Source organism: Notolepis coatsorum, assembly GCF_963971535.1.
Source record: "Notolepis coatsorum genome assembly, chromosome: 7".
NCBI classification, from domain to species: Eukaryota; Metazoa; Chordata; class Actinopteri; order Aulopiformes; family Paralepididae; genus Notolepis; species Notolepis coatsorum.
In genome coordinates, this window is record NC_140171.1 from 7,284,552 (window position 1) to 7,312,551 (window position 28,000).

Below are 28,000 nucleotides of genomic sequence, written 5' to 3' on the forward strand. Positions count from 1 at the left end.
TCGGGTACGGCGGGAGGGGGCGGCTCCTTTCGGGGCAGCAGGAGGTGTGATGTCCTCCTCCTCCAGCATGGGCGGGCTTCAGCGGCGGCAGCAGAGCAGGGGGCGGCGGGGGCGGGGGTGCAGCGCGCAGCGGGGCAGGGGGCTTCTTCGGTGCCATGGATGGTGGTGGCACCGCGTCCTGCCACGTCATCGGGAACGATAAGGTCCAGATGCAGACGCTGAACGACCGCCTGGCAGCCTACCTGGCCAAGGTGCACCAGCTGGAGGCCATCAACCGGGAGCTGGAGGAGAAGCTGAGGAACTGCACCCTGGCCAAGATCGACTTCCACGACTTGACCAAGTTTGACCCACAGATCATACCGCTGAAGGAGCAGGTATACGTACTAGGCTCACTCTCACACATTATTATTGATCATTTTAGACTTATGAAGAATATAAAACAACTCAGTCCATTTTACTAAACGAATATAGTTCAAGTTTTGTTTTATTTTATTTGTCACATATATATGGGGGCGACATTTTCATACATTGTAAGAAAAAAGCTGCAAGAAAAGGTAAATGTCTGGCATCAATGGTTGCCAAATACTTACTGTCAAATCAAATACATTTACAGATTACAACCTTTATTTAATGGTTAATATTCTGAATAAAAGGCAATTTACTGTATTTTATGGCATTTACACTAGAAAAACAAACGTAATCTGTAAAATAATACAGTGAATTTCCTGTGAAAAAACATTAATTTATTACAGTACAGGGACAGGGGGACATGGCCCCCTCGCTTTTCAAACTCTTGTTTTTGTCCCTCTCACTTTTTACAGTTCCGAAAACTAACATTATCTGTGATGTGTGCGTTTGTGCAACGACATGTCGAGAGGAGCACGCGGCCGGTGGTGCGGTGCGTTGGTGATTTCATAGCCGGTTGCACTGCGTTTTATTGCCGTCGAGTGCACGCGCGCATACTGTATGGATAATGAAAAAATATGGTTAAATGCAGGGGTGCAGTCGTAATATAAGAACTGCCTGGAGCGTGCACGCACACAGGAATGCGCTGCACTCGCCAACTCGCTCTAAGTACCCACCTGGGCTACTTTGCATATCAATAGCCCCGGTCGTCAGGTGTGTTAAATACGTTCTCAGATACATTCACACCTAACTTGTTGTGAATTATATGTGTTACATTCCATTCGTAGAGGCAATTAGGCACTGTCTGTATAGTCTGTGCTCAAGCGAGGGGACATTTATGCGCATGCGCGGGAGCGCGCGTGCACGTGGCGCCATTAGGTGCGTGAAACCCCAGTTGATATCAGGAACGCACGCCTGTGCACGAGCATACATGTTCCCTCGCGTGTGCACAGACCAGCTCAAGCAAACCCCCCACAGGGCTTGTGTTTTGGTCTTGCACTTCTCTTTCTTTGTTATGCTATGCAAAGACTATAGGCGATAAGTGCCGGGTACTTGGCGCACGGCGCGACAGTAGAGTGAAAGTTGTGAACGCATTTTTCCGTGCGTGCACTCCTGCTCAGCGAACTGCTAGGATGGCGTGGTACCGACTACCGAGTGGTACCACCACTGCATCACTGGTTAAATGGTAATCGCCGGTGGGTATGATTTGAGCTTCACGCGCGTGCGTTCTTCACAGGGACTAAACACGTTTCGCAATTATGCCACATCAATGTGGAAGGCCCTACCCAAAGCTGTAAAGGAATGTGAATCACTACCCACTTTCAAAACCACTCTCAAAGAACACCTACGGGAGACTGCAATTCGAAACTGGCCCCTGTAAATGTACAGTAAATGTCCTAACCCAATAATACACAAGACCCTCTTCTTGGACAAAGTAAGGTTTTGTCGATATCCCAATGTACAGTTTGCAGTTTCCCCCACCCCGCCTACCCAACCCCCCCCCACCTACCCAACCTCCTCCAATGTACAGTTTCTACGTCAAATGTGTATATACTCTCTTTTCTGGACTATTTTTGTATCACAAACAGTACTGTATTTGCAAATCTGGTATGTCATAAATGTATAGATGTAGCAGTACTGTCTATCTGATGTCATGTATGTCACATATGTTGAATTGAAAATGGGGGACCCTGATGTAAACAAGACGAAAGTCTTTCTCTGGTCTGCATCCCCTTATTAACAATTGTGTGTATTGAGCTGTACTGTACTGTACCCATTCTGCAATCTTGTTAATAAAGTTTTCAATCAATCAAACGCACAAAGAAAAAAAAATCAATCGCGCACACATATTTTCCATCCCATAATAAGTTTGTCCCTCCCCCCACTTCTCAAACGAAAGTCTCGCCCCTTGCATAATAAGGTACATGATGTACATAACAGTGAAATGCTTGGTTCTGAATGAACCTCCTGAGTAAAAGGTAATAAAGTAAAAATAATAAAGACCAACCACTGCAAAATATCCAATATATACAACAAAAATGCAAAAATGAGGTGTGTGAGGTATACAGGTCTCCTACACATTTACTCCATTTGTGCGTAAAAGTTGGTTTAAACTGGCTATCTATCCATCCAGGTATAGTTCCTGTGTGTTTGTCTGGTTTTGGAGATATCTGCCAAAGAGATGACTGTCGTCACTCCAGTACAATGGAGCTAAATGCCTTTGATGTATTAATGTATTTGAAAAACTCAAAAGTAGGGATGTCCGATATTATCGGCCGATATTGGCATTAAAATGTGAAATCGGAAAATATCGGTATCGGTTTTCAAAAAAAAAAAAAAAAAAAGTATTCTTTTTACATTTCTATAAACTTTATTTACCCAGGCAAGCAAGTAAGAACAAATTCTGATTTTATTTATTGTCAAAAGTATGCATAATGTTGTGTTAATTCCACAACAAGAGATTATGTAATGTTATTACATGGCGTTTTCACATTCGCCGAAATGCTTGCTTGTGATTGGTCAATAGCCCCCCGACAGCGGTCATTATTTTTCAATAATGACCGCTGTTTTTTCAATAATGACGCAGTGCGCAGCTGTTCGCAATCAAGCCCACTGACACACACTGTTTCAGTGCAATTAGACACTCTGTGTTCTGCTGCCGGCGATGACAGGGGGCGGAGCGACGAACGGAGCCAGAACGCAGCCAGAACCAGTGTTGCGAGTCGATGTAAAATGAATTAGGTTGTTAGTAAGTTAGCCATGTAATAAGCGGGATCATGTATAGCCTACTCGGTCATTGTCGCAAAATAATTGACCGACACGGAGTTTAAAATACCGAGGCGCCGCGCCGAGGTGTTTTAAACGTAGCCATACATTATCCCTTACTTAATTACCTGAAATTATTCAGTTTTTTGGGGCGGGAAACCCTGCATATATCGGTATCAGTTGATATCGGTTGATATCGGTATCAGAAATTAAGAGTTGGACATCGGTATCGGTAAAAAGCCAATATCGAGCATCCCTACTCAAAAGCAATGTCTCTTTCCAGAAATCATGATCCGGTTATGCAAGATAATCCACATACCTTGTTGTGAGCACTTTCATGTGGGAACTATTTTCTATCCAAGTATGCGCAGCCATAAGCTACACTATTATGGGAGTGCACTCCGGTAGAAATAGTACATGAAACTGCTCACAAGGTTACTTGAGTAATTGGGTCATGATTTCTGGAAAGAGACATTGCTTTTGAGTTCTTCAAATACATTAATAATACATCAAATACGTGGCATTTAGCTCCATTGTACTGGAGTGACGACAGACATCATAAGGCAGATCACACCCAAACGATGTGGATGGATAGCACTCCGGGTAGGAGTGAAAATATGCTTTTAACTGCCCCTTTAAGCAGCTCAGAGTCTGAAAGTTAGGCTATTTTTCTCCCAAGTCTTCTTCCTATCAACCCTCTCAACACACACACACACACACACGCACACACACACGCACACGCACACACACACAAATCTATCTACCGTATGTAGATATTTTTTTCTCGCACCCACCCACCCCCTCCTAATGTACAGTCTCTTCCCCATCATATGTATATATTCTCTGTTAGGATCTATGGGTAACAGTACTGTATATTTGCATATTGTATATGTGAATGAATGAATGAATGAATGAATGAATGAATGAATGAATGAATGAATGAAAACTTTATTTAACAGATTGCAGAATGGGTACAATACAGTACGGCTCAATACATACAATTGTTAAGGGGATGCAGACCTGAGAAAGACGTTTGTCTTGTTTCCATCAGGGTCCCCCATTTTCAATTCATATAGACATATATGACATACATGACATACAGATAGTCAGTACTGCTACATCTATACATTTATGACATACCAGATTTGCAAATACAGTACTGTTTGTGATACAGAAGGAGTCAAGAAAAGGGAGTATATACATTTGACGTAGAAACTGTACATTGGAGGAGGTTGGGTGGGGGGGGGTTGGGTACATTGGGATATTGACAACCATACTGGGTAATTTACATTGGAGGTGGTTGGGGGGGGGGGGGGGGGGGGGGCCGGGGGGCACACTGTATAAACAAGTAACACTGTACATTGAGGGGGGGGGGGGAGGAGACACTGTACAAACAAACACAATTGTACATTGAACTATTGACAAAACCATACTAGGTAAATGACTGTACATTGGAGGGGGTTGGGTTAGGATATTTACAGGGGCCAGTGTTGAATTGCAGTCTCCCGTAGGTGTCCCTTGAGAGAGGTTTTGAAAGTGGGTAGTGATCCACATTCCTTTACAGCTTTGGGTAGGGCGTTCCACATTGATGTGGCATAATTGCGAAACGTGTTTAGTCCCTTATTTGAGCCGAATCTGGGTTTAACATGATTTGTGGAGCTCCCTCTGGTGTTGTGATCGTGGTATTCACTGACCTTTGGGAAGTATTTTGACATGTACATGGGTACCTTGGTCGTGTAGTGTATCTTGTAGACCAGGCCCATTGCAAGTTGTTGTACTCTGTCGTCTACTCTAAGCCATCCTAGGTTGTCAAAGTGGGCAGGGGTGAGGTGGGTTCTAGGAGTAAGGTCAAGCAGTAGTCTGACCAGTTTGTTTTGAGATGTTTGTAATTTTGTTTTTAGCGCCTTTGAGGTGCTTTGGTACCATGAGGTGCAAGCATAGTCGTAGTACCCCTGAATGAGTGCTCCTGCCAGAGTCTTCAGGGTGTTCTTGTTTACCAGAGAGGAGATCCGGTACAAGAATCGAGTTCGTTGGTTGACTTTTTTTATTACATTGGATGCCATTTTGTCACAGGAGAGATTAGCCTCTAGGATGGAACCCAGGTAGGTAATTTCATCTTTCCTTGTGACAATATTGTCACCCACTGTAACTGAGAAGCCGTCGGTCTTGCTGAGTTTGTTATTTGAACCGAAGAGAATGGACTCTGTTTTGCCCATGTGTAATGATAGTTTGTTATCAGCGAGCCATATGCAGATTCTGCCTAGTTCCGAGCTGAGGGTTTTTTCAACCTGTAACTTGTTCTTGTCAGAGACCAGCAGGGCTGAGTCGTCCGCAAACAGGAACAAGTTGCAGTCACAAGCTGACGACATGTCATTTGCATAAATTAGGAACAGTAGCGGTCCTAGTATGCTTCCTTGTGGAACACCACAGCTCACTGTGAGGGGGGGGGATAGGGTACCGTTTACCTCCACCATCTGTTCCCTCCCCTCAAGGTAGGATTGCATCCAGCTCACTGATAGACTATCAAAACCAATTGCTTTTAGCTTGTCAATCAGAATGGAGTGATTGACCGTGTCAAAGGCCTTTTGTAGGTCCAGCATGACCATGCCGCAGTATTTGCCTGCGTCCACCTCTTGTTTGATGTGGTCATTCAAATAGAGAAGGCATGTCACAAATGTAACAGTACTATATACCTGTATGTCCCTATGCCATAAATGTCATGATGTCATGTATGTTGTGTATGTCATAAATGTCACTATGAATTGAAAATGGGGGACCCTGATGTAAAAGAGACGAAAGTCTTTCTTTGGTCTGCATCCCCTTAACAATTGTGTGTATTGAGCCGTACTGTATTGTACCCATTCTGCAATCTGTTAAATAAAGTTTTCATTCATTCATTCTCTTCTCCCCCTCTCTACAGCTAATGGCTCTCATGTGTCACCGTACGGATATTGGCATCGCGATCGACAACTCCAAACTGGCAGCAGAAGACTTCAAACTTAAGTATGTGTTGTTTTGTGAAATCGTCATGACAGCGCAAAGTCCACTTACGTTCTGCTTCTCCTGATGCTGTCGCTCTCTCTTCAAGACAGCTTCAATAGTATACAGCTTCAATAGTATACAGATTCAATAGTATACAGCTTTAATAGTATACAGCTTCAATAATATACAGCTTTAATAGTATACAGCTTCAATAATATACAGCTTTAATAGTATACAAGTTTCAATAGTATACAAGGTTCAATAGTATACAAGCTTCAATAATATACAGCTTTAATAGTATACAGCTTTAATAGTCTAGTCTTAACCTAATTTTGAACTCATCGAAAACTAAAGTTATGTGGTTTGGAAAAAGGTCTGTTGTCCCTCCCGGAAAATATCACAACTTCCAGGATACCAGGCTCTAAAAGCATCTTCATCACTTCCACACATTTCAGCGACTCAGCGACTCAGTGCAGAAAACACGTCTAAAAGAAATAAATAAAATAAAACCCAAGTGCATCTTTATTGAGTAAAACCTTACGGCCAAGTCTGACGTGTTAGAATAGCGCGTCGTAAACGTGTGCTTTTGGCCTCAGGTGGGAGACGGAGTTGTCCCTGCGTCAGACCGTGGAGGGAGACATCGCCAGTCTGCAGGTTTTGCAGAAAGAATACACGTTCTTCACTCAGACCATGGTGCAGGACCTGGAGTCCATGAAGGAGGAATACACCGTCATGAAGAAGAACCACCAGCAGGTCTGAACCGGTCACGTTCAACACAACACTTCCAATTCAACTGAACTTGTTTTAACTAGGGATGCTCGATATTGGATTTTTTACCGATACCGATATACCGATATTGTCCAACTCTTAATTTCCGATACCGATATCAACCGATATCAACCGATACCGATATATGCAGGGTTTCCCCCCCCCAAAAAATGGAATAATTTCAGGTAATTAACATTACATATATCTTGTTGTGGAATTAACACAACATTATGCATACTTTTGACAATAAATAAAATCAGAATTTGTTCTTACTTGCTTGCCTGGGTAAATAAAGGTTATAGAAATGAAAAAAAAGAAAAAGAAAAATTTGAAAACCGATATTTTTCGATATCGGCAGATAATATCGGTAGGCCGATAATATCGGACATCCCTAGTTTTAACACATTTCTTGAAAAAAGTGAGAATATCTTGAATTTAGGCAGGTCTGTCCTGTTTGTGTCAAGATAATTGTACTTGTTTTGAGAAACTCTTTGCAACAAACACATTCTTTTTAGTCCTGCTGGAAGCGTGAATATTAAAGGCAACCTACTTGTGTTCAGCTTTTCTCTGATTGGCCACGACCCCCCGCCCCCTTTTGCCACGAACGCGGCAGCAGAGGTCCCTGCAAGGTCCCAAATTAAATGAATGAAGCGCGCAGTGAACGCGGCAGCAGAGTGTATAATGTTATTTCGCGGAGCATAATGCATAATGTATAATGTTATTTCGCCCGTTTGTAACGTCATAACATGTTCAAATATCATACTTCTGAAGTATAAACAAACTATACTGCTGTGACGTTATTTTGCCCGTTGGAGGCTGCTGACTGATTAATAATAAGCTCTCTTTATTTCGCTTCCATTCATTCTCTCTCATTCTCTCTGCCGCGTCTCTCTGCCGCGTCCTCTCGGCGCGGATAAGGGCGTGTGCTAGGGCGGTCACGTGGCCGTGTGGCCAATCAGGGAAACGCTGAACGAAAAGCTGAACACAAGTAGGTTGCCTTTAATATTCACGCGTCCTGGAACAAGTGCATTAATCTCCCCCTTTGGCTTTCTCTCTCTCGATTTTAAGACCAAGATTAAATTACTATACCGTGTCTTTTTTTACGTGTTTGTTCCAAGACATCTTACCTTGAGACAAAAATCAAGGCTCCCTTTTTTTCATACTCTTTTAATGTTACTGAAAAATGAATTATTAAAAGTAGTTATTTTCTGTTTATTCACCCATGTAAATCACCTCATTTTGACAAAAATGCCATGCTAGCATCTTTATGCGTCACATATTTTCAACTGTTTTACCATTGAGATATAATACAGTATCTGAAGAAGAATTATTTTGTATTAAAGTAATAATCTTGAACATTTTCATATAAATAAATGTCTATTTTTCCACTCTCTATCACCAACTGATAGAACACAATAGTGATTCTACATTATAACCAGTTCATGAATGCTTTACATGTGCTGTTCTTGGCTGTTCTACACAGTGGTGTCTGGTAGGACATTCCCGGGAAAATCATCTAATCACACAGGAAGTGCTGTGTTTTACATCACCAGCAGCAGCAGCAGCAGCAGCAGCAGCAGCAGTTTGTTTGGAATGAATAGTAGATTAACTCAGTAGTTAACATGACTTATCAAGATGGAAAGTAAGTCAATACAGTGCAAAACCGCAATGACCACGTATCACCAATAGATGTCGCCAAAATAAACACAAATGAGGATCTGAAAGGATTGCCACTTTAAAAGGCACAATAGAGCAACTTTTCAGGGGGGGGGGGGAATAAACACCTCAGATGTGAGCATGGCACCTCAGAGGTGTCTTTCATTGGTTTATGTGGTGTTTACAGTAAGACACATTTACCTCACTACTTCATACTTCATGCATATGAACCTTTCTCCACATTCCTGTCTTTCATCTTGTACCTCTGACCCATGCCTTCAACAGCAGCTCAGTGACAAGTCTATCATCACAATCGATCATTAATCCACAGAGTGACAAATCAGTCATCACAATTAGGGATGTCCGATATTATCGGCCGATATCGGCAGTAAAATGTGATATCGGAAAATATCGGTATCGGTAAAAAAAAAAAAAAAAAACAATAACAATATTTGTTATATATATATATCCAGTGAAATGATTAGTTACCTGAAATTATTCCGTTTTTTGGGGGGGGGGGGGGAAACCCTGCATATATCGGTATCGGTTGATATCGGTTGATATCGGTATCGGAAATTAAGAGTTGGACAATATCGGAATATCGGTATCGGTAAAAAAGCCAATATCGAGCACCCCTAATCACAATCAATCACTAATCCGTTAACTTTCTACCACTCTCCACCAATGATCCTCCACCCCCCCCCCCCCGCACCCCCATGGGTGACTGCCGTCAGTGTGTGAGTGAATGGGTGAATGTGAGAAGAAAAATTCAAAAAAGTGCTTTGGATAAAAGTGCTATATAAATGTACCATTTGACCATTTACCCCCCCCCCACCCCTCCTCTCACCTCCACCCTCCAGGACCTGTCGGAGGCGCGTGGCTCTGCGTCTGGTAATGTGAGCGTGAACGTGCGCGCGGCAGAGAGCATGGACCTGACCCAGGCCCTGGCCGGCGTGAGAGCGGAGTACGAGGCCTCTGTGGAGCGATACAGGAGCCAGGCGGAGGCTTGGTACAACAAAGAGGTCCGTTACACCAGTCAGGGGTTAACGCTGCCACTACCACACTACAGAGGGTTAACTCTTTCACTACCACACTACAAAGGGTTAACGCTTTCACTACCACACTACAAAGGGTTAACTCTTTCACTACCACACTACAAAGGGTTAACGCTTTCACTACCACACTACAGAAGGGTTAACTCTTTCACTACCACACTACAAAGGGTTAACGCTTTCACTACCACACTGCAGAAGGTTAACCCTTTCACTACCACACTACAAAGGGTTAACGCTTTCACTACCACACTACAGAAGGTTAACCCTTTCACTGCCACACTACAAAGGGTTAACACTTTCACTACCACACTACAGAAGGTTAACCCTTTCACTGCCACACTACAAAGGGTTAACACTTTCACTACCACACTACAGAAGGGTAACTCTTTCACTACCACACTACAGAAGGTTAAACCTTTCACTACCACACTACAGAAGGTTAACCTTTCACTACCACACTACAAAGGGTTAACGCTTTCACTACCACACTACAGAAGGTTAACATTTCACTATCACACTACAGAAGGTTAACTCTTTCACTACCACACTACAGAAGGTTAACCTTTCACTACCACACTACAGAAGGTTAACCTTTCACAACCACACTACAGAAGGTTAACTCTTTCACTACCACACTACAGAAGGTTAACCTTTCACTACCACACTACAAAGGGTTAACGCTTTCACTACCACACTACAGAAGGTTAACATTTCACTACCACACTACAAAGGGTTAACGCTTTCACTACCACACTACAAAGGGTTAACGCTTTCACTACCACACTACAAAGGGTTAACGCTTTCACTACTACACTACAAAGGGTTAACAATTTCACTACTACACTACAGAAGGTTAACCTTTCACTACCACACTACAAAGGGTTAACGCTTTCACTACTACACTACAGAAGGTTAACGCTTTCACTACCACACTACAAAGGGTTAACGCTTTCACTACCACACTACAAAGGGTTAACGCTTTCACTACTACACTACAAAGGGTTAACACTTTCACTACTACACTACAGAAGGTTAACCTTTCACTACCACACTACAGAAGGTTAACCTTTCACTACCACACTACAAAGGGTTAACGCTTTCACTACCACACTACAAAGGATTAACGCGTTCACTACCACACTACAAAGGGTTAACACTTTCACTACTACACTACAGAAGGTTAACCTTTCACTACCACACTACAGAAGGTTAACTCTTTCACTACCACACTACAGAAGGTTAACTCTTTCACTGCCACACTACAAAGGGTTAACACTTTCACTACCACACTACAGAAGGGTCAACTTTCACTCACACTACAGAAGGTTCAACTTTCACTACCAAACTACAGACTGTAGTGAAAGGGTTAAACATGTGTAGAATCCATGAAGGATGATGCTCGACGACTCTATCCTTAAAAAAATTATGTTTCAGTTCAATAGTGACAAAATAACTTTACCCAGACATAATTCATAGTATTTCATTGCAGACATCTTGGTCGGTAAACAAGGGGGGGATTGTAATCAAATAATGGTGGATTATCTTCCACTGACGACCATATGGCCAATGAGCTGTGGCTCCATATTGGTTGGCATGACATGAGAATACACGAATAGCACTCTGATGGAAGTCCTTCATTCAAAATACTACTGACATGTAAAAGTCCTTAATAAAAGTGCTTGGCTGGCTTAAAGTTCAAAGGTAAATCATTATCATCAATTGATTGCATGTCTTGTATGAAAATATGGTGGATGAAGTAGGACATTTGCTTTGTAATGTAGTAGGCCGTTCTTGTGTTAACTAAGTGGCAGTATATAATTTCTGTGCGTGTGTGTGCGCATGTGTATGTGTGTGCGTATGTATGTATGCGTATGTGTGTGTGTGTGCATGTGCGTGTGTGTGTGTATGTGTGTATGTATGTGAGCGTGTGTGCGTGTGTGTGTGTGCGTGTGCGTGTGCGTGTGTGTGTGTGTGTGTGTGTGTGCGTGTGTGTGCGTGTGCGTGTGTGTGCGTGTGTGTGTCAGGTGGAGACGAAGCGTGCCGAGCCGACCCAGGAGACGGAGGTGGTGGTGAAGAGTCAGCAGCTGGTGGAGGAACGCAGGAACCACCTCAATCTGAAGGTCCAGCTGGAGGCTCTGCTCATGGGGGTGAGTTATATATCACACACACACACACACACACACACACACACACACACACACACACACACACACACACACACACACACACACACACACACACACACACATCATGTTTTCAGCCCTGATCAGCCCTCATCTACCGTTCCGTGAAGTCTCTGCGTTGTGTTTGTTGTTTGTTGATCATTTGGTCGGATTCAGTTCTCCCACGTACTGGCTGTCACACTGTTTCACCCCGTTGATGCACCCGGCCAGAAGAATGTACTGGAAACGTGGTCTCTTTATCATTACAAGGATGTTTATTTCCATAAACATAGCATCTCGTACAAAATGGGAGTCTTTGGTGGTCTAAGAAACTAGATTAATAGATTCTATCTCTCGATACCCGCTCTGTGGTTATGCGGCCTATCTGTTAGCCGAAGCCTGTTCTGTTAGCCTAAGCTATCTCTCCTAGGTTCACGCTTGCGGCCAGTCCCCGTGGTTTCCCCTCCTCGTGGTTTTCCCTCCCCCCTCCAGCCTGGAGGAGGCTGGAGCTCTCTCTCTGCTCGCTGTCAACCACTCATCTGCCTCTCCACCGGAAGACTACCCGCTTAACGTCTTAACCTCTTCCACCCGTGAGGTCCATTGGCGGACCGCAAATGACATCACGTCATAAATCAATCTCTCCAGACTGTTTGACAAAAGTATCGTTTTATTTTTCAAACGTATTCAAGTATAAACATCATAACCATGTCACAACAGCATTTATAATATAGATTATCATCAATACGTTAGTTTACCAATAGGTTAAAGTATTATTAGATAGATTTTCGTTTGTCATGTTTACTTCGCGAGAGGCGACCATTTTGGAAAATTTGAATGTCGGGAATTGTATTATTTTTTCTGCCATTTTGTAGAGGACACCGCTAGCTTTCGATCAGGGTTGGAATTTTTCAGAACGACACTTCACAAAAGCCTCTATGGGGTTTCAAGCTTCATACTTCTGTATGAATTTTTTTAATATCCCTTATTATTTGGGATAATAAACCACAACACTGAAAGTGTTAAGCCCGGATCCCTATTTTCTGAAAATCCGTCTAAAATACATACCTAACACTTTCAGTGCCCAGCAGGGGGCGCACGATTTAGTGATTGAATGCCCAGCATCCACTGTTAGCGTTAATATTGCCTAATCTATGTTTTAAATTATGGCTATGTATCTAATCTGCCCGTCACTTATCAATGACTTGTTTTCCAGTCAACATTGTCGAAGCGGATTGTATTTTTATCGGTTCATTTCCATTTTATAGCATCTTGAAAAGCCCTCGTTTTCAAGGAAAATAAAAATATTCCATAATAAACGGAATATTCTAGAATACACAAAAAACGCAAATTTTTCGGCCTATTTATGAATCGTTTTCAAATAACCGCTAGATTATCGATAGTATATGTGTACGTATGCACGCTGGGGCCGCGATCTGATATCTGATCTGATATATTTCCTGATCGCTCGCACAGCCAAACAGCCATATCACATATAGGGGGAAAGCTTATATCTCCGTGAAAACAGGTCTGATTATCCTAAGACTGGTCTTACCTGAGATCAGATGGTATCCAAAAAGATGATTCCAATTCCTGATCGCCATTCCAAAAATCGATCCTTTTATTGATCCAATGCTACATACTGTAAACGCACATTACACGCTGTTCTGAGGTTCCACAATGACTGGGATCATCTCCGGTTACATGCGTGAGAAGAAAAAATGTGGATTCCGGATTTTTGTTTTCTCATCCATTTTCATTGAGTCCATTCCAAAAGGGTGCATTACCATCTGGGAGACGTTAGGGGGCGCTTTTTTCACATCTGAGCTCCTGGTGGGGCTGGTTTCCCAACGGTAGACTCGGTTGATGAAATATGAATTCAGATGGCTAATAATAATAAAATTTCACGCTAATTATCGTGCTGGGCATTCAGGGGGCGGGCTGCTAACACGTGTTATGTCGTGGCTGGCATTCAAAGTGTTAAGAGGTTAAAGTTTCTCTCTCTCTCGCGATGCTCTAACTCTCTTCGCCCCACCCCGGGCACCGGCCGTCTCTTGAGAAAAGGAACTCTCTCTCTCTCTCTCTCTCTCTCTCTCTCTCTCTCTCTCTCTCTCTCTCTCTCTCTCTCTCTCTCTCTCTGCCTGCCCCATCACTTGAAAGTCTGTGCCATCTCAAGAATGTCGACCCTGAGCCCTGTGCCTGGCTCGCCTTATCTATCCCACAGGCCCTGCTCTCAGAGAAGATGTCTGTCTCAGCGTTTTAGAGTTTAACACACAGAGGGTCCGTTAACCCTACTATCTATATAGATATTTACATTACATACATGCCTGTCATAACCATATGAAAACCAGTGATTTCCTTCAGCATATACACACACAGACATGCACTGTGCGTATACACAAACACATGTGTAGAAATCACACATAAAGAAAGACTATACTCACTCACGTATCTCTCCTCTCCCTGGCCACCCTCGTCCAGAATGCGAACCTGGAGGCCAGGTTTGCAGAGGTGCAGGCCCACTACCAGCAGCTTCTGATGGGCATGAGCCGCCAGGCGTCTGGCCTGGAGGACAACCTGAGCGCGGTCCGCGAGAGCGTCATTCAACAAGGCAAGGAGTACGTGAGCCTGCTGGACATCAAGAGCCGTCTGGAGATGGAGATCAACACCTACAAGCTGCTGCTGGAGGGGGCGGGCGGGGCGGCGGCGGGAGACGGGGGGCGCGGAGCGGGCATGAAGATAACCAAGACTACAACGATGGAGGTCAGGTCCAAGGGAGGGGCTGGGAACGCAGTCACGGTGACATCGGGAGGAGGAGGAAGAGGGTCCTCCTACAAGACCACCTCCACAACGTCCAGCAGCTCTGACGGTGGAGCAGCCGTGATGTCATCAGGCTGCGTCAGAGCAGCAGCCACAATATCATCGGGAGAGGCCGTGGTGACGTCAGGCGGCGCCAGAGGAGCAGCCACGATATCATCGGGAGAGGCCGTGGTGACGTCAGGAGGTGCCGTTACGACATCGAGGGGAGGATCCACAGTCATCACGACCAGCAAGACCGTCACCACGGCAACCACCGTGGATGGTTATGTCGCCGGTGTCATCGGCGCAGCCATGACGTCGTTGGAAGCAGGCATGATAACCACCACCACACATGTCATGATATAATAAGCTCTTGGGAAGAAGAACCATATCAGTCTATTTTGAATATGTTTGGACGGAACATGCACTTACACCATGATTCATCTCTCAAAAGTACCTGGCCACTACTATCCTGAACTATGAATGTATGTCGCCGGTTTAAGGCCTACTCCTCAATGTCGGTCGGTCGTGTATGGGAAGTGAAGACAGGCTCGTGATCCATTTCAATATTTATTTGCCCTGTCAGACAGATAAACAAGACAGTATTAAGTCTTGTCCACTAGATGGCACCCACAGCTCACAGGCTCTTCAAACACCCAGTATAGACTGCCATTTTGAATTGGACATTTGAAATATCACATTTATAATGAAACAATACAATAAAATAATACAATATAAACAATAGGATTCATCCATTTACCTGTCAGACAGATATACAAGACAGTATTAAGTCTTGTCCACTAGATGGCACACACAGCTCACAGGCTGCAATGGGGAAATAGTCACATTTCAGGTCAAGGCCTACTCACATGTGGTCATATCAAAAGTTCATCACCACGGTTAAATTCCTTTACAAAAAGTGCACAACTGCTCATCTTTAACGTAGATATTATTATACACACTTGGTTCATTGCCCGAAACCTTATTTACAACATTTAAACCATCATACGTTCTTTTAGACCAGAGATATATTTACAGACACTGAGCAGACATCTTACCTCTTCAAACACCCAGTATAGACTGGCGTGAAGAGGGACGCGCAAGAGGAAATACGTCACTTCGGAAGGAAGTGACAACGCAACGATTTCAAAATAAACTACTTTGAGAATGAAAATAATAATAATTGAATTAAAATAAAACGTGAGGGATTATTTGTGGAATACATAACAGTATGTCATATATACCTGCTACATGTACACATCATAAAACAGACGTATATGGTTCTTTGTCTCAACAGGTCAATGTGTTCATCTTTGCTTCCTTAGATTATTAATGACCTCATGAATGGGTAACTAATACCGAATTATTATCCTCCAGGAGCAGCCATGACGTCGTCAACAGGAATGGCTTCTGGGGGAGCAGTGATGGAAGGCGGCGTGAGGCGCAGCTCTGAGGGGGGCGTGATGATGCAGTCTGGTAGCAGGCGCAGCTCTGGGGGGGGCGTGATGGTGCAGTCTGGTAGCAGCGCTGGGGGGGGCGTGATGGTGCAGTCTGGTAGCAGCGCTGGGGGGGGCGTGATGGTGCAGTCTGGTAGCAGCGCTGGGGGGGGCGTGATGGTGCAGTCTGGTAGCAGCGCTGGGGGGGGCGTGATGGTGCAGTCTGGTTACTCTGGTAGCAGGCGCAGCTCTGGGATGTCAGAAGGTGTTGACGGGCTCGTGATAAATGAAGGAAGTATTACATCCAGCAGCACAGAGTTCAGCTCCTCATCTGCCACCTCTGGTGGAGGTATCATGGCAGATGAAGACATGTCAGGTGGAGGTAGGAGGATATCAGCAGGCATGTCATCAACAGGGATGTATGCTGGGGGAGCGGTGATGGATGGAGGCGTGATGGTGCAGTCTGGTAGCAGGCGCAGCTCTGGGGGGGGCGTGATGGTGTCAGAAGGTGCCGATAGGCTCGTGATAAATGAAGGAAGTATTACATCCAGCAGCACAGAGTTCAGCTCCTCATCGGCCACCTCTGGTGGAGGTATCATGTCAGATGGAGGTAGGAGGCTGTCAGGAGGTGCCATGCTGCCAGGTGGAGGGGGAGGAGGTTCCATGTCAATCATGTCTAGTTCTGGTGGCACTATGATGTCATCAGGAGGAGCCATGATGTCAGGTGGAGAAGCAGGTTCCATGTCAATGTTGTCATCAGGAGGTGCCATGCTGTCAGGTGGAGAGTCAGTTTCCATGTCAAGGATGTCTAGTTCTGGTGGCACTATGATGTCATCAGGAGATGCCATGCTGTCAGGTGGAGGGGGAGGAGGTTCCATGTCAATCATGTCTGGTTCTGGTGACGCCATGATGTCATCAGGAGGTGCCATGCTGTCAGGTGGAGAGTCAGTTTCCATGTCAAGGATGTCTAGTTCTGGTGGCACTATGATGTCATCAGGAGGTGCCATGCTGTCAGGTGGAGGGGGAGGAGGTTCCATGTCAATCATGTCTGGTTCTGGTGACGCCATGATGTCATCAGGAGGTGCTATACTGTCAGGTGGAGAGTCAGTTTCCATGTCAAGGATGTCTAGTTCTGGTGGCACTATGATGTCATCAGGAGGTGCCATGCTGTCAGGTGGAGGGGGAGGAGGTTCCATGTCAATCATGTCTGGTTCTGGTGACGCCATGATGTCATCAGGAGGTGCCATGGTGTCAGGTGGAGGGGGAGGAGGTTCCATGTCAATCATGTCTGGTTCTGGTGACGCTATGATGTCATCAGGAGGTGCCATGCTGTCAGGTGGAGAGTCAGGTTCCATGTCAAGGATGTATAGTTCTGGTGACGCCATGATGTCATCAGGAGGTGCCATGATGTCAGGTGGAGAGTCAGGTTCCATGTCAATGATGTCATCAGGAGGTGCCATGCTGTCAGGTGGAGAGTCAGGTTCCATGTCAAGGATGTATAGTTCTGGTGACGCCATGATGTCATCAGGAGGTGCCATGATGTCAGGTGGAGAGTCAGGTTCCATGTCAATTATGTCATCAGGAGGTGCCATGCTGTCAGGTGGAGAGTCAGGTTCCATGTCAAGGATGTATAGTTCTGGTGATGCTATGATGTCATCAGGAGGTGCCATGCAGTCAGGTGGAGAAGCAGGTTCCATGTCAATCATGTCTGGTTCTGGTGGTGCCATGATGTCATCAGGAGGTGCCATGATGTCATCAGGAGGTGCCACGATGTCAGGTGGAGGATCGCAGTCTAGTGGCTCCTCATAATCCTCCTCCACCCAGGACTCCATTGGAGGTGAGAAGATAGTTGCAGCCACAAAGGAAGCTGTATAGGCCTACATATTCGAGTCACGGGCAAAGGAGTATCATGCATGGGGTAGTGTAGTGGCCGCTTGTCGCTCCCCAATGAATCGACAAGCGTCCACGATGCACCCGCAATTAATTATCTACTCAGTCCCAAAGTTTGTGATGTAAATATGGAATGTCCCAAGTTGCTGCTGTTTACAGGGTTTATTGTTGTCCAAAGGTGAATGATGGTGAATGAAGGGTTAAATCAGAACAGTTGTCAATTGCTCCATTGTCAGTTCCAAACGGTGAGACAGGTAGAAAAATGTATCCTCATCACAGGTGCATGGGATTACGGTAATTAGCTAGGCTATTTATAGAAGAGGGGCCATAATGGAGGCGGTGAGCCCTCTAGTGTTCAAACATAAATAAGACACTATTCTAACCAAAATAATAATAATATTAATAACCAAAACACTCATATGGCCTTTACAGGTAGTCTTAAAAGGGAATACTACCCTCTAAGAATTCACATCGGAGTAAAAAAGTAAAAGTAAAAAAAAAAATAAAAAATCAGAGTCCCATTCACCGTCTATGGAGCAGCCCCAGATTTTACATCCCAGTCCCTGGGACACAGGAAGAACATATCTGAGGTTTTAATTATGGTTCACATCTTCTAGCAATGGCAGAAAATAAACCTAATTTGGGTGTAAGAGCTCACACAAGCATGTTATGGCCTCGTGAAGTAAGAGGAAAGAAGAGATCTGTCAGAGCAGGAACACTTGCCTAAAAGCTGCTGTGGCTTTTTCACCTGCTCATCTTGGACAAAACGGGCCACCGTACATGACATGAGCTTTAGTAACGGAGGCCTTGCACAGAATGTTTGTGTAGTTCTCTTTCTTCCCACATGGCTGCCTGTAAACATTGGTACCCACCTTCAAAAGAAAATGCCTAATTTGTGTGCAGTGGTAGAGCAGGTAAAACACTGGATGTTACTGTTCCACTGTGACCTGTTTACAAGATCCAGTAATAAGACACCAAAATGATTGTGTTTTTGTTTATATTAGGGGTGGTGTAACGATGCATCGATTAATCAAAATGCATCGATTCTAATGTGACGATTCAACTGCATCGATTTGAATGTTAGAATCGATTATAATAGAAAATTATCTAAATAAAAAATTAAATAAAAATCTTTATTTTATTTTTTATTTTAATGTTTTTTTTGTGTATTTGTTTTTATTGACCTATAGTCCATTCATGCTGAGTGAATCAGTTTCCCCAGGCACATTTGTGTATTCAAATATTTTTTGGGGAATTAACTGATAGAAAATTTATCGAAAATTAATCAAAAATTAATCGAATCGAATCGAATCGTGGTCAAATGAAGAGATTTCATGATGCATTGAATCGTTGCCTGAATAATCTAAATTAATCGTTGTGAGGTCCCATCGTTACACCCCTAGTTTATATATTTCTCACATCAACACATGGAACCCGTTGTTTTGCACATAGCCAAATTGTCTCTTCCATTGTCGTGTACGAAACAATGGTTGCTTGTTTACAGGCAGCAGCCATGTTGGAAGACAGAGAACTACACAAACATCGTGTGCAAGGCCTCTATATTCAGTGGGATATATAATGAACCACTATATACGATATTTATTACAATATTTCCGCCTACTTTTCGTGCGATCCTCCCTCAAATGTACACACGTGGATCTGGATGAGAGGAGCTTGTGGTGGGATGGAGATCACGAAGACCAGCACACCAGCTCACGGCACCAGGAGTGTTGCACCAAGAGCCCAGTGTGTGTTGCTAAATCTGTCGTTAATATAGCTTCATTTCATTAAATACTCGAGATTATATTAGTTGGATCATTTCACGACGTTAATACTGAGCCCATCGTTCCCAGGAGAGAATGGGTTATTAAGAATAAGACACATGGTTTTAAAAAGACAGATCACTCACAAGAATGTTACACATGTACATGCATCTTGCAAATTGGCTAAATACAATATTTTTTGTTGCCCCCCCCCCCCCCCCCCCCCCCCCCCATCTGTGTTTTGTCTCTACTCTCCAGGCTTTCTCCAGGTGTGAGATCAACATGGTGCCCTCTACGCACTGCACCCTGAACCATCACCTCACCCACTTTAGTCTGCAGTCTTTCCCTTTTTTTTTTTATATAACTCTTTATTTTCGTTCATTTTCCTATTTTTTCTTTCCAAAGTCACTCTTTTTTTTTTACATCATTTTCACATAGACATTCTCCATTTCCTTTTCACAGTCACTTTTTCCACATTTTCAGTTAGAAACTTTTCTTTTGCAGTATGGTTTCCCGTGTTTGCATCGATGTCTTACCCGTTTTTTCCAGGATTCATTAACTTTTACATAAGCATTATACAGTTCACAATGATAATATGACAACCACCACCACAGGACAGACAAGACAGACAAGACAGACAGGACAGGACAGTGTTGTATGGTGGGGGGGGGGGGGAAGAGAGCTGTATTTGCTCTTGGTCTGTTTTGATTGTGCCATCAGTCTTTCCCTTTTACCAAAAAGTATCACAGTATTTCGAGAAAAGTATCAAAATAATTAAATAATTAAATTAAATAAAAATAATCTTGGTATTTCCACCGTTTTTTTTTGGTCACTACGATGATGGCAGTAGGGATGCAACTAACGACTATTTTGACTGTCGATTAATTTATCGATTATTGAAACTATTAATCGGATAAAGATAATTGAATGCAATAAAACACATTCCTCGTCTTGTACAAGGCTCTTTCAAACTATTTGCATGCTATACATCAAGATATGAGCAAAAACGTGTTCAAGTCTTCAGTTTGAAAGGAGCTAAACGATTTAAATAAGAATAAAGAAAAACATAAAACACAAAGTGTTGACAGGCTTCAACAACAGGCCATGGAGGTGCATCACAACAGATCCAATTAATCCATTATAGAAATAGTTGTCAATTAGTCGATTAGTTGCTGCAGCCCTAGATGGTAGAGACCAAAAAAGTATGATCTGAGGGGTGTTTTCAGCAAGACTTCAAAGACATGTTTAGAGGACCTCAAAGACCCATTTAACTTGTTGAAAAGGACTACAATATGAGACCTTTAAGTACATTACAAAAGTGATATAACAAATAAACCTGACCCCACACTATAATAAACACTATCTCTGACTGTTGCATTTTCGTCTTGGTTTGGTTTTTCACTTCCTGCTACATCTTTCTTGTGTTTGATCATGAAGCACTTGACACATAACAGAAAGACAATTTCACATTTTACTGCAGTTAACTCAGTCTTTCCATCCTGACCTTGGAGTCCCCTAATAATATGAATATATATAATATTATAATATTACTATATTATACTATTTACTAATAATATTTTTACATGGAGATGTTGTGAACAGCTGTTGTGTGATAGTAAAGGGTTAACCTTCTGTCGTGTGGCAGTGAAAGGGTTAAACAGGGTGGAGTCATTCCCAGAGTTAATGTGATGTCACTGAATAACCGGTTGGGAACCCTTGATTGCTGACTAATGACTACAGGGAGAGATTTAAAGGTGCTATAGATAATGTTTTTATGTACAGTAATAATACAATACATAATAATATATCCACAGAGCTTTTAGAAAGGTGTGGAATAAAATGATTGCTTTCCCCCCCAAACATTTTTATGAATATCATTAAAAATAAATTTGCGGGTCCAAAATGATGTTGTTTACATGTTGCAGGCATGTATTCCCTCCCCAAGTGGAATGCACCTGATTGGATAGATTACATTCTGGTGCTCTAGTGTGACATCTAGTGGCTGAATGTTATATATAGCACCTTTATGGAAAGCATAAAGGAGCTCGACAGATGAACGATGTTTCCTGTTTGGTCAACACACAGACTACTGATGGCACCATGGATCCAATAGGAGTTTGTCATAGTATTTTACAACATGACAAAGCAAATAGCATTTAGTCATAGTGTTTTATACAACACCATGAATCCAATGGAAGTTTGTCACAGTGTTTTATACAACACCATTAATCCAATAGGAGTTTGTCGCAGTGTTACCATGACCCCATGAATCCAATAGGAGTTTGTCGCAGTGTTACCATGACCCCATTAATCCAATAGGAGTTTGTCGCAGTGTTACCATGACCCCATTAATCCAATAGGAGTTTGTCACAGTATTTTACATGACTGACAACCATGAATCCAATAGGAGTTTGTCACAGTATTTTATTGCACTTTCCTCAGCAGGACATGTAAATCAGAGACACGGAAACAGAATCCATTATTAACTAATACAACTGTCATAACATTGATTTATCAGGCATGTTTGCATCTAGACAGGTCTAGGTGGGATCTTTGGGGCAACCCTACCGTGTGTGTATGAATGAACCCTGGACAGGGGCCGTGTTCGGGCAGCAAGGTGCCACTCCAAGGGTCAGGAGCTGGAATAAGGAGTCCGTTTCTGATCGTCTCTCCTGATATACTGTAATTCTATGTTAATAAATGTCCACTATTGGTACAATACAGGGTTCTATGCTTTCTGTCGTGCCGGGAAACAAATTGGACAGAAATGGGTTTTTAATAAGAAATAATTCATCAACATGGATTTGGGAGGTTGTTTTTTTGTTTATTTTTTTAGAGGGGGGGGGGGGGGGGGTAGTAGTATAATATTTGGGATTTTATAAATGTTATATGAAATTTCTTTACAAACAAATTGTAACATGTAAGAGGAATAGGGCTATGTGGGGGAAGCTGTGTATGTATGTACTAGTACAGTATGTATTCATGTATATGTGTGTGTACTAGTATGTATTCATGTATACATGTATGTACTAGTATGTATTCATGTATGTACTAGTATGTGTTAATGTATACATGTATGTACTAGTATGTATTCATGTATATATGTATGTACTAGTATGTATTCATGTATACATGTATGTACTAGTATGTGTTAATGTATATATGTATGTACTAGTATGTATTCATGTAAGTGTGTCCACCCCACACTCGCCTTTAATAAATCGGAACCGGTTTGGCTCAGGTTTATAGAGCTACGCGGACGTCAAGCCTTCTACAGACTCGCTACTTAATACACACGTCTGCAGCACGGCGTGGCTGTGACCCTGTGAGATATGCAGCATGTTTTCCATGTGGTTTGGTCCTGGTCCGCCTATTGCTACCGGCATGATAACGGGATTAATGGGTACATTCACCCAAAATATTTTAAGCACTAAAAGCGACACAATATCAGTGCTCACAGTAGGGCTGTCCCCGACTAAGGATTTGTATAGTCGATTTGTAGTCGCCAAAATTAGCAGATAAAAAAAAAAAAAAAAAAAAAGTATAATATATATATATATCTTCTTTATCATTCCATTTGGGCTGTGGGGGGTGCTTAATGTCTGAAGGAGTCGACGGAAGGCTTCTTGTCCTCTGCAAAAGCATGCAATTGGTCCACTGATGGATACATCTTGATATTTGTCTAGTCTAGTGTGTTCATTAGATGGGTGAAATCCTCTTTCAGTGCCTCTGTGCCTGTTTTCTTAGGCAGTTAGCCTCTGGTATGCGCACCATTAGCGTTAGGCACGCTTCTAGGCCTCTTTTCTTTTGGAAAGAATGATAAAAAAATGTAATTAAAAAAAAGAATTATTATCTTTTTACTAAGAGGTTGGCAGTCGACTACGGCTCCTTTCGATCGATTAGTGGACTATTCGACTAATAGGGGCCAGCCCTAGCTCACACAGTGATAAATAAATACTCGATACAATACATACAATAGCTAAATACTGAGGGACAACCCTGTTGAGTATGTTAAGAAGACAAACAAATATAAACAGGCACTTTTTCCGCTGTTAAAAAGTTTACATATTAAAAAGAATACTTTATTCAGAAGACACAACAATCTGAAATAAAACTTTGTAGGGCCTCGTTTACAACAAGTATTAATAAGGTCAGGGCTGTTCCAAGGATCCCACTTGATATTTATGTCACGTCTCCTTACAACGCATACTAGACTCAAAATCCACGGTGTACATGTGAGGAGGAATGATCCAACATGAGGAAGGTACGAGCTGAAGAGTTCTAACACCTATGACCAAAACGAGCCAGGAACCTATTACTGGTGGCAACACAGGCGACGATGACTAAATACAGACTCGAGTTTATACAGTATTGTAGTATATATACAGTAAGAGAATAAAGATTCTGTTGTAGTACTGTGGTCGAACTCAACCCACACTGCACTGATCAGTAGTGTACTGTACTGTACGTCACACTGTATCAATGTGCTATATGGATTCAAATTCCTCTCCGTTGTCTCCAGAATTGAAGTTGATTCTGGCGCGGGATGCTGGTTCAATCCTGGGAACCAACATATCAAAGTTTCAGTTCATATACAGGCCTCTCTCCTCTCTCCTATGTTACCTAGACGAGTAAATCAACACAATAAGTCTGACTATCTATTTTTTTATTATCTTTATTTAAGGCTATGATGTAATTGTATGATTCCATTAGAATGAGAAAAAAACGTATACAGCAGTCCTATTCTATGCGTTTGCTGATACGATAGCACTACTTATTAAAGGGTGAGCGGTTGGTTGTGATCCACTATGTGGAGTTAGACAAATCACACTGGGGTGATGGTCGAGTGAAGCAGGTGAATATGGAGGCGGGGCTAGGCTGGGCTGGGAGGCGGGGCTAGGCTGGGCTGGGAGACACCAGGTGCATACGGAGGCGGGGCTAGAATGGCCTGGGAGGGGCGGGGCTAGGCTGGGCTGGGAGACACCAGAGCCTGTGTGCATAAAGCTCGTCAGAGTAGGAGTTCTGCTCTGGGATTAGTGGTTAGGTCACATGATCATGATCATAGAAGAACATCACTGGTTGATCTGGTCTCAAGTCAGCCCTCCTATTCTAAGCTACTTTTACACACAATAATGGTCCCAGGTCATACAAACAGGGAGGAGGAACTATACCACTTATCTCTCTCTCATCTCTCTCCCCAACACACAACACACTTCCCCTCTCCCTCTCTCTCTCTCCCTCCCTCTCTCTCTCCCTCTATTGTTGTCTATCTTCTATCTCAGCGCACCTGGCATGCGTGCTTAAAACGAGGGGGGCGATGGTCTAATGAACGCTAGCAGGCTCGGTGGCAGAGCGACTATCAGGCTGGGTTTCCAGGGTGCCGTGGGCCGTGTTGTTCCAGAGGTCTGCGTCGGCCTGGGGGTCCAGGGAGGGGCTGGAGGAGGAGACAGAGCCGGAGGAGGAGGGGGAGACAGGACCGGAAGAGGAGGAGGGGACGGGGCCGGTGGAGTTGACCGTGGGCTCCACCGGGGTCTGGGGGGAGGTGGAGGGGTTGCCAGGAGACGGCGAGAGGGACGGGGCACCGGAGGGGTTGTGGGACGGGGAGGGGGGAGGCGGGTTCGAGGGCGCCAGCGAGGAAGAGTTGAGCGGCGCGTCCGTAGAGGAGTTGGAGGGAGTGGGCGGGGCGGGGGCGGAGAGCGCGAGCGGGGCTGCGTCGGGGGAGTCAGAGAGCATGTGGGGGGGGGAGTCGGAGAGCATGTGGGAGGGGGAGTCAGAGAGCATGTGGGGGGGGGAGTCAGAGAGCATGTGGGGGGGGGAGTCGGAGAGCATGTGGGGGGGGGAGTCAGAGAGCATGTGGGAGGGGGAGTCGGAGAGCATGTGGGAGGGGGAGTCAGAGAGCATGTGGGAGGGGGAGTCAGAGAGCATGTGGGAGGGGGAGTCAGAGAGCATGTGGGAGGGGGAGTCAGAGAGCATGTGGGAGGGGGAGTCAGAGAGCATGTGGGAGGGGGAGTCAGAGAGCATGTGGGAGGGGGAGTCAGAGAGCATGTGGGAGGGGGAGTCAGAGAGCATGTGGGAGGGGGAGTCAGAGAGCATGTGGGCGGGGGAGTCAGAGAGCATGATCGGGGCTGAGTCAGATGGTGTGCGTGTGGGGGTCAGTGTGGGGGAGTCGGATGGTCTGCGTGTGGGGGAGTCGGATGGTCTGCGTGTGGGGGAGTCGGATGGTCTGCGTGTGGGAGAGTCGGATGGTCTGCGTGTGGGGGAGTCGGATGGTGTGCGTGTGGGGGTCAGTGTGGGTGTGGGGGAGTCGGATGGTGTGGGTGTGGGGGAGTCGGATGGTGTGCGTGTGGGAGAGTCGGATGGTGTGCGTGTGGGCGTCAGTGTGGGTCTGGGGGTGTGTGCCGGGGTGGGCTCCTGGGGGTCTGTGCACACCGGCTTTCCCTCGGCCACGTACCACACCTCGTTGTGCCGGTTCAGCAGCTTCAGGGGACTGCACACACACACACACACACACACACACAGAAAGAACAGTTAGTCATGTATTTGTGTACTGCTTGCTAGTGTGAGTCAGCTCATTTGTGTGTGTGTATGTGTGGTAACATTGACTGTGTATTTCATAATCAATATGTCTGTAAATAGAAAATATATGCAAAAAGCCTTGTGTGCCGTTTGGAACAAACTAAGTCTCAGTTTTCAGTGCTAAATAAAGAACCATTCTAGAGACAGTTGCATCAGCAGACCAGCCCAAACTTGATAACAGCAGGAACAGTCACTCAAGCCCCCCACTCAAGCAATGGCTAATCTATAGAACAAACAACACCTTTTCATGGGGTGATAGTTGCACCAAGAAGCAAGAGGCTAAATGAAACAATTATAGATTAGAGACAAAACACACTGTTACATCATCACTGAAACTGCAAATATCTGTTTATAATGGCTAATTCAAATAATGCCTTAAGTACATATATGATATGAGAAAGATTAGATCTTCCCACGCTCAGAGTGGGAACCTCGAGTTGACTGTATGTTAATGTAGGTGATCACACCCCACTGGGGCCAAGCGGGCAGACCAGCACAGACTTGTTAGGAGCAGAATGTACTTACAGTATGTTAGACTGGAACTAATTCAAACAATATCATATTAATCTATCTGACTTATTAAATGAAAGGATTTGAATGTCATTTAGAATGTCACCTGGTTATGAAAGTAATAGTGTTATTTCACTCTTGTTATAAATCCTGGTATATTTATCACAGTTATATTATAAAGATTTAGTCTGGCAAAAGCAGGCTTGTGATATTTCATATAGGCAATTTGGTATTAAAATATAGACAACTCCACATTGGGTTAATGCTGAATGTATATGTAACTCATTACATTAAATCTAAAGGTTCTAGTGTTAAAACTGTTAACTCATCAAGAAGCCACAGCCCAAAAGGAGGGGCCATAGGACCCCCTGGGGCTGCAGAAAACCAACCCCCATTGTGCAAGGACCAGACCGCCCCAACAGAGGAAACGCCTGTTGGTAGAATCAAGACAACCGGATTGGACCAACTTAATATATGGACGTGCTATTATTGGTTGATGCCAGAGTATAAAAACCAGAACGCATTGTTAGAAGGTAGGCCAGACAGATACCCCCCCACCCCAGGGGGTGCTGGCCTCCCTGCTCCAGAGACTATGCTGTTTGCCATGACGTAAGTAAACCATAGAGTCACTGTTGGTGATGTTTAGTTTAAAGGTAAGGTCCCTAGTTGAGACCAGGTTTAACTATGTGATGGCAAAGGTATAGTCTATTTCATTGATGTTAACATGACTATTGTTTTGTGTACAGGTGAGACAGTTGAGGCTAATTCAGGAAAACAGCTGAGAGATGTGAGCGAGGAAATCAATAGGATAAGGCATTTCAAGTGGGGTTATTACATTGAATGGCTGACTATTTGATTGAAGGAATAGCTTGGGGTTATTGTGGTTCTAGCAGGCCGGGGTGACTTCAGGTTGAGAAGGGGTGCTAGGCCTTTCTTAGAACGAGGGTAGGAGTGCAGAAAATGAGTGTAGACTGGATTAGCCTGGGTTGAGAGAAGGGAGGAAGAACAACTAACAATTGTTTGTAAATTTGAATAGAGACTAATGAGTTATGTTATGTTGTGGTTGAATGACTTGGGTTTTGATGCATGAGTGAAACAAGGTTGAATGGTTTTGTTTTTGTAAATGTTTCGCTAGTAATCTGTGGATGTTTGGTTTAAGGAGGAGTTGTTGTTGTCTGTTTTTGTCTGTGTCTTTTAATTTCAGTGGGTGATTGAGGCTGTGAGATATTGAATGA

At 43.9% G+C, this 28,000-nt stretch overlaps 1 protein-coding gene across 1 annotated transcript in view; it reads left to right on the forward strand.

Annotated features, from left to right (window-relative positions):
- LOC311232606 (keratin, type I cytoskeletal 10) overlaps positions 1–14,527 on the forward strand; it is a gene marked incomplete at both ends in the record, with an annotated part of 14,872 nt that extends 345 nt beyond the window's left edge. Inside the window, 6 exons of the mRNA XM_084319466.1 lie at positions 67–374; positions 6,092–6,174; positions 6,750–6,906; positions 9,438–9,599; positions 11,657–11,779; positions 14,273–14,527. Coding sequence (XP_084175592.1) covers positions 67–374; positions 6,092–6,174; positions 6,750–6,906; positions 9,438–9,599; positions 11,657–11,779; positions 14,273–14,527 — 1,088 coding nt within the window. The remainder of the gene's footprint in view (positions 1–66; positions 375–6,091; positions 6,175–6,749; positions 6,907–9,437; positions 9,600–11,656; positions 11,780–14,272) is intronic.
- Between the last annotated feature and the right edge of the window lie 13,473 nt (positions 14,528–28,000).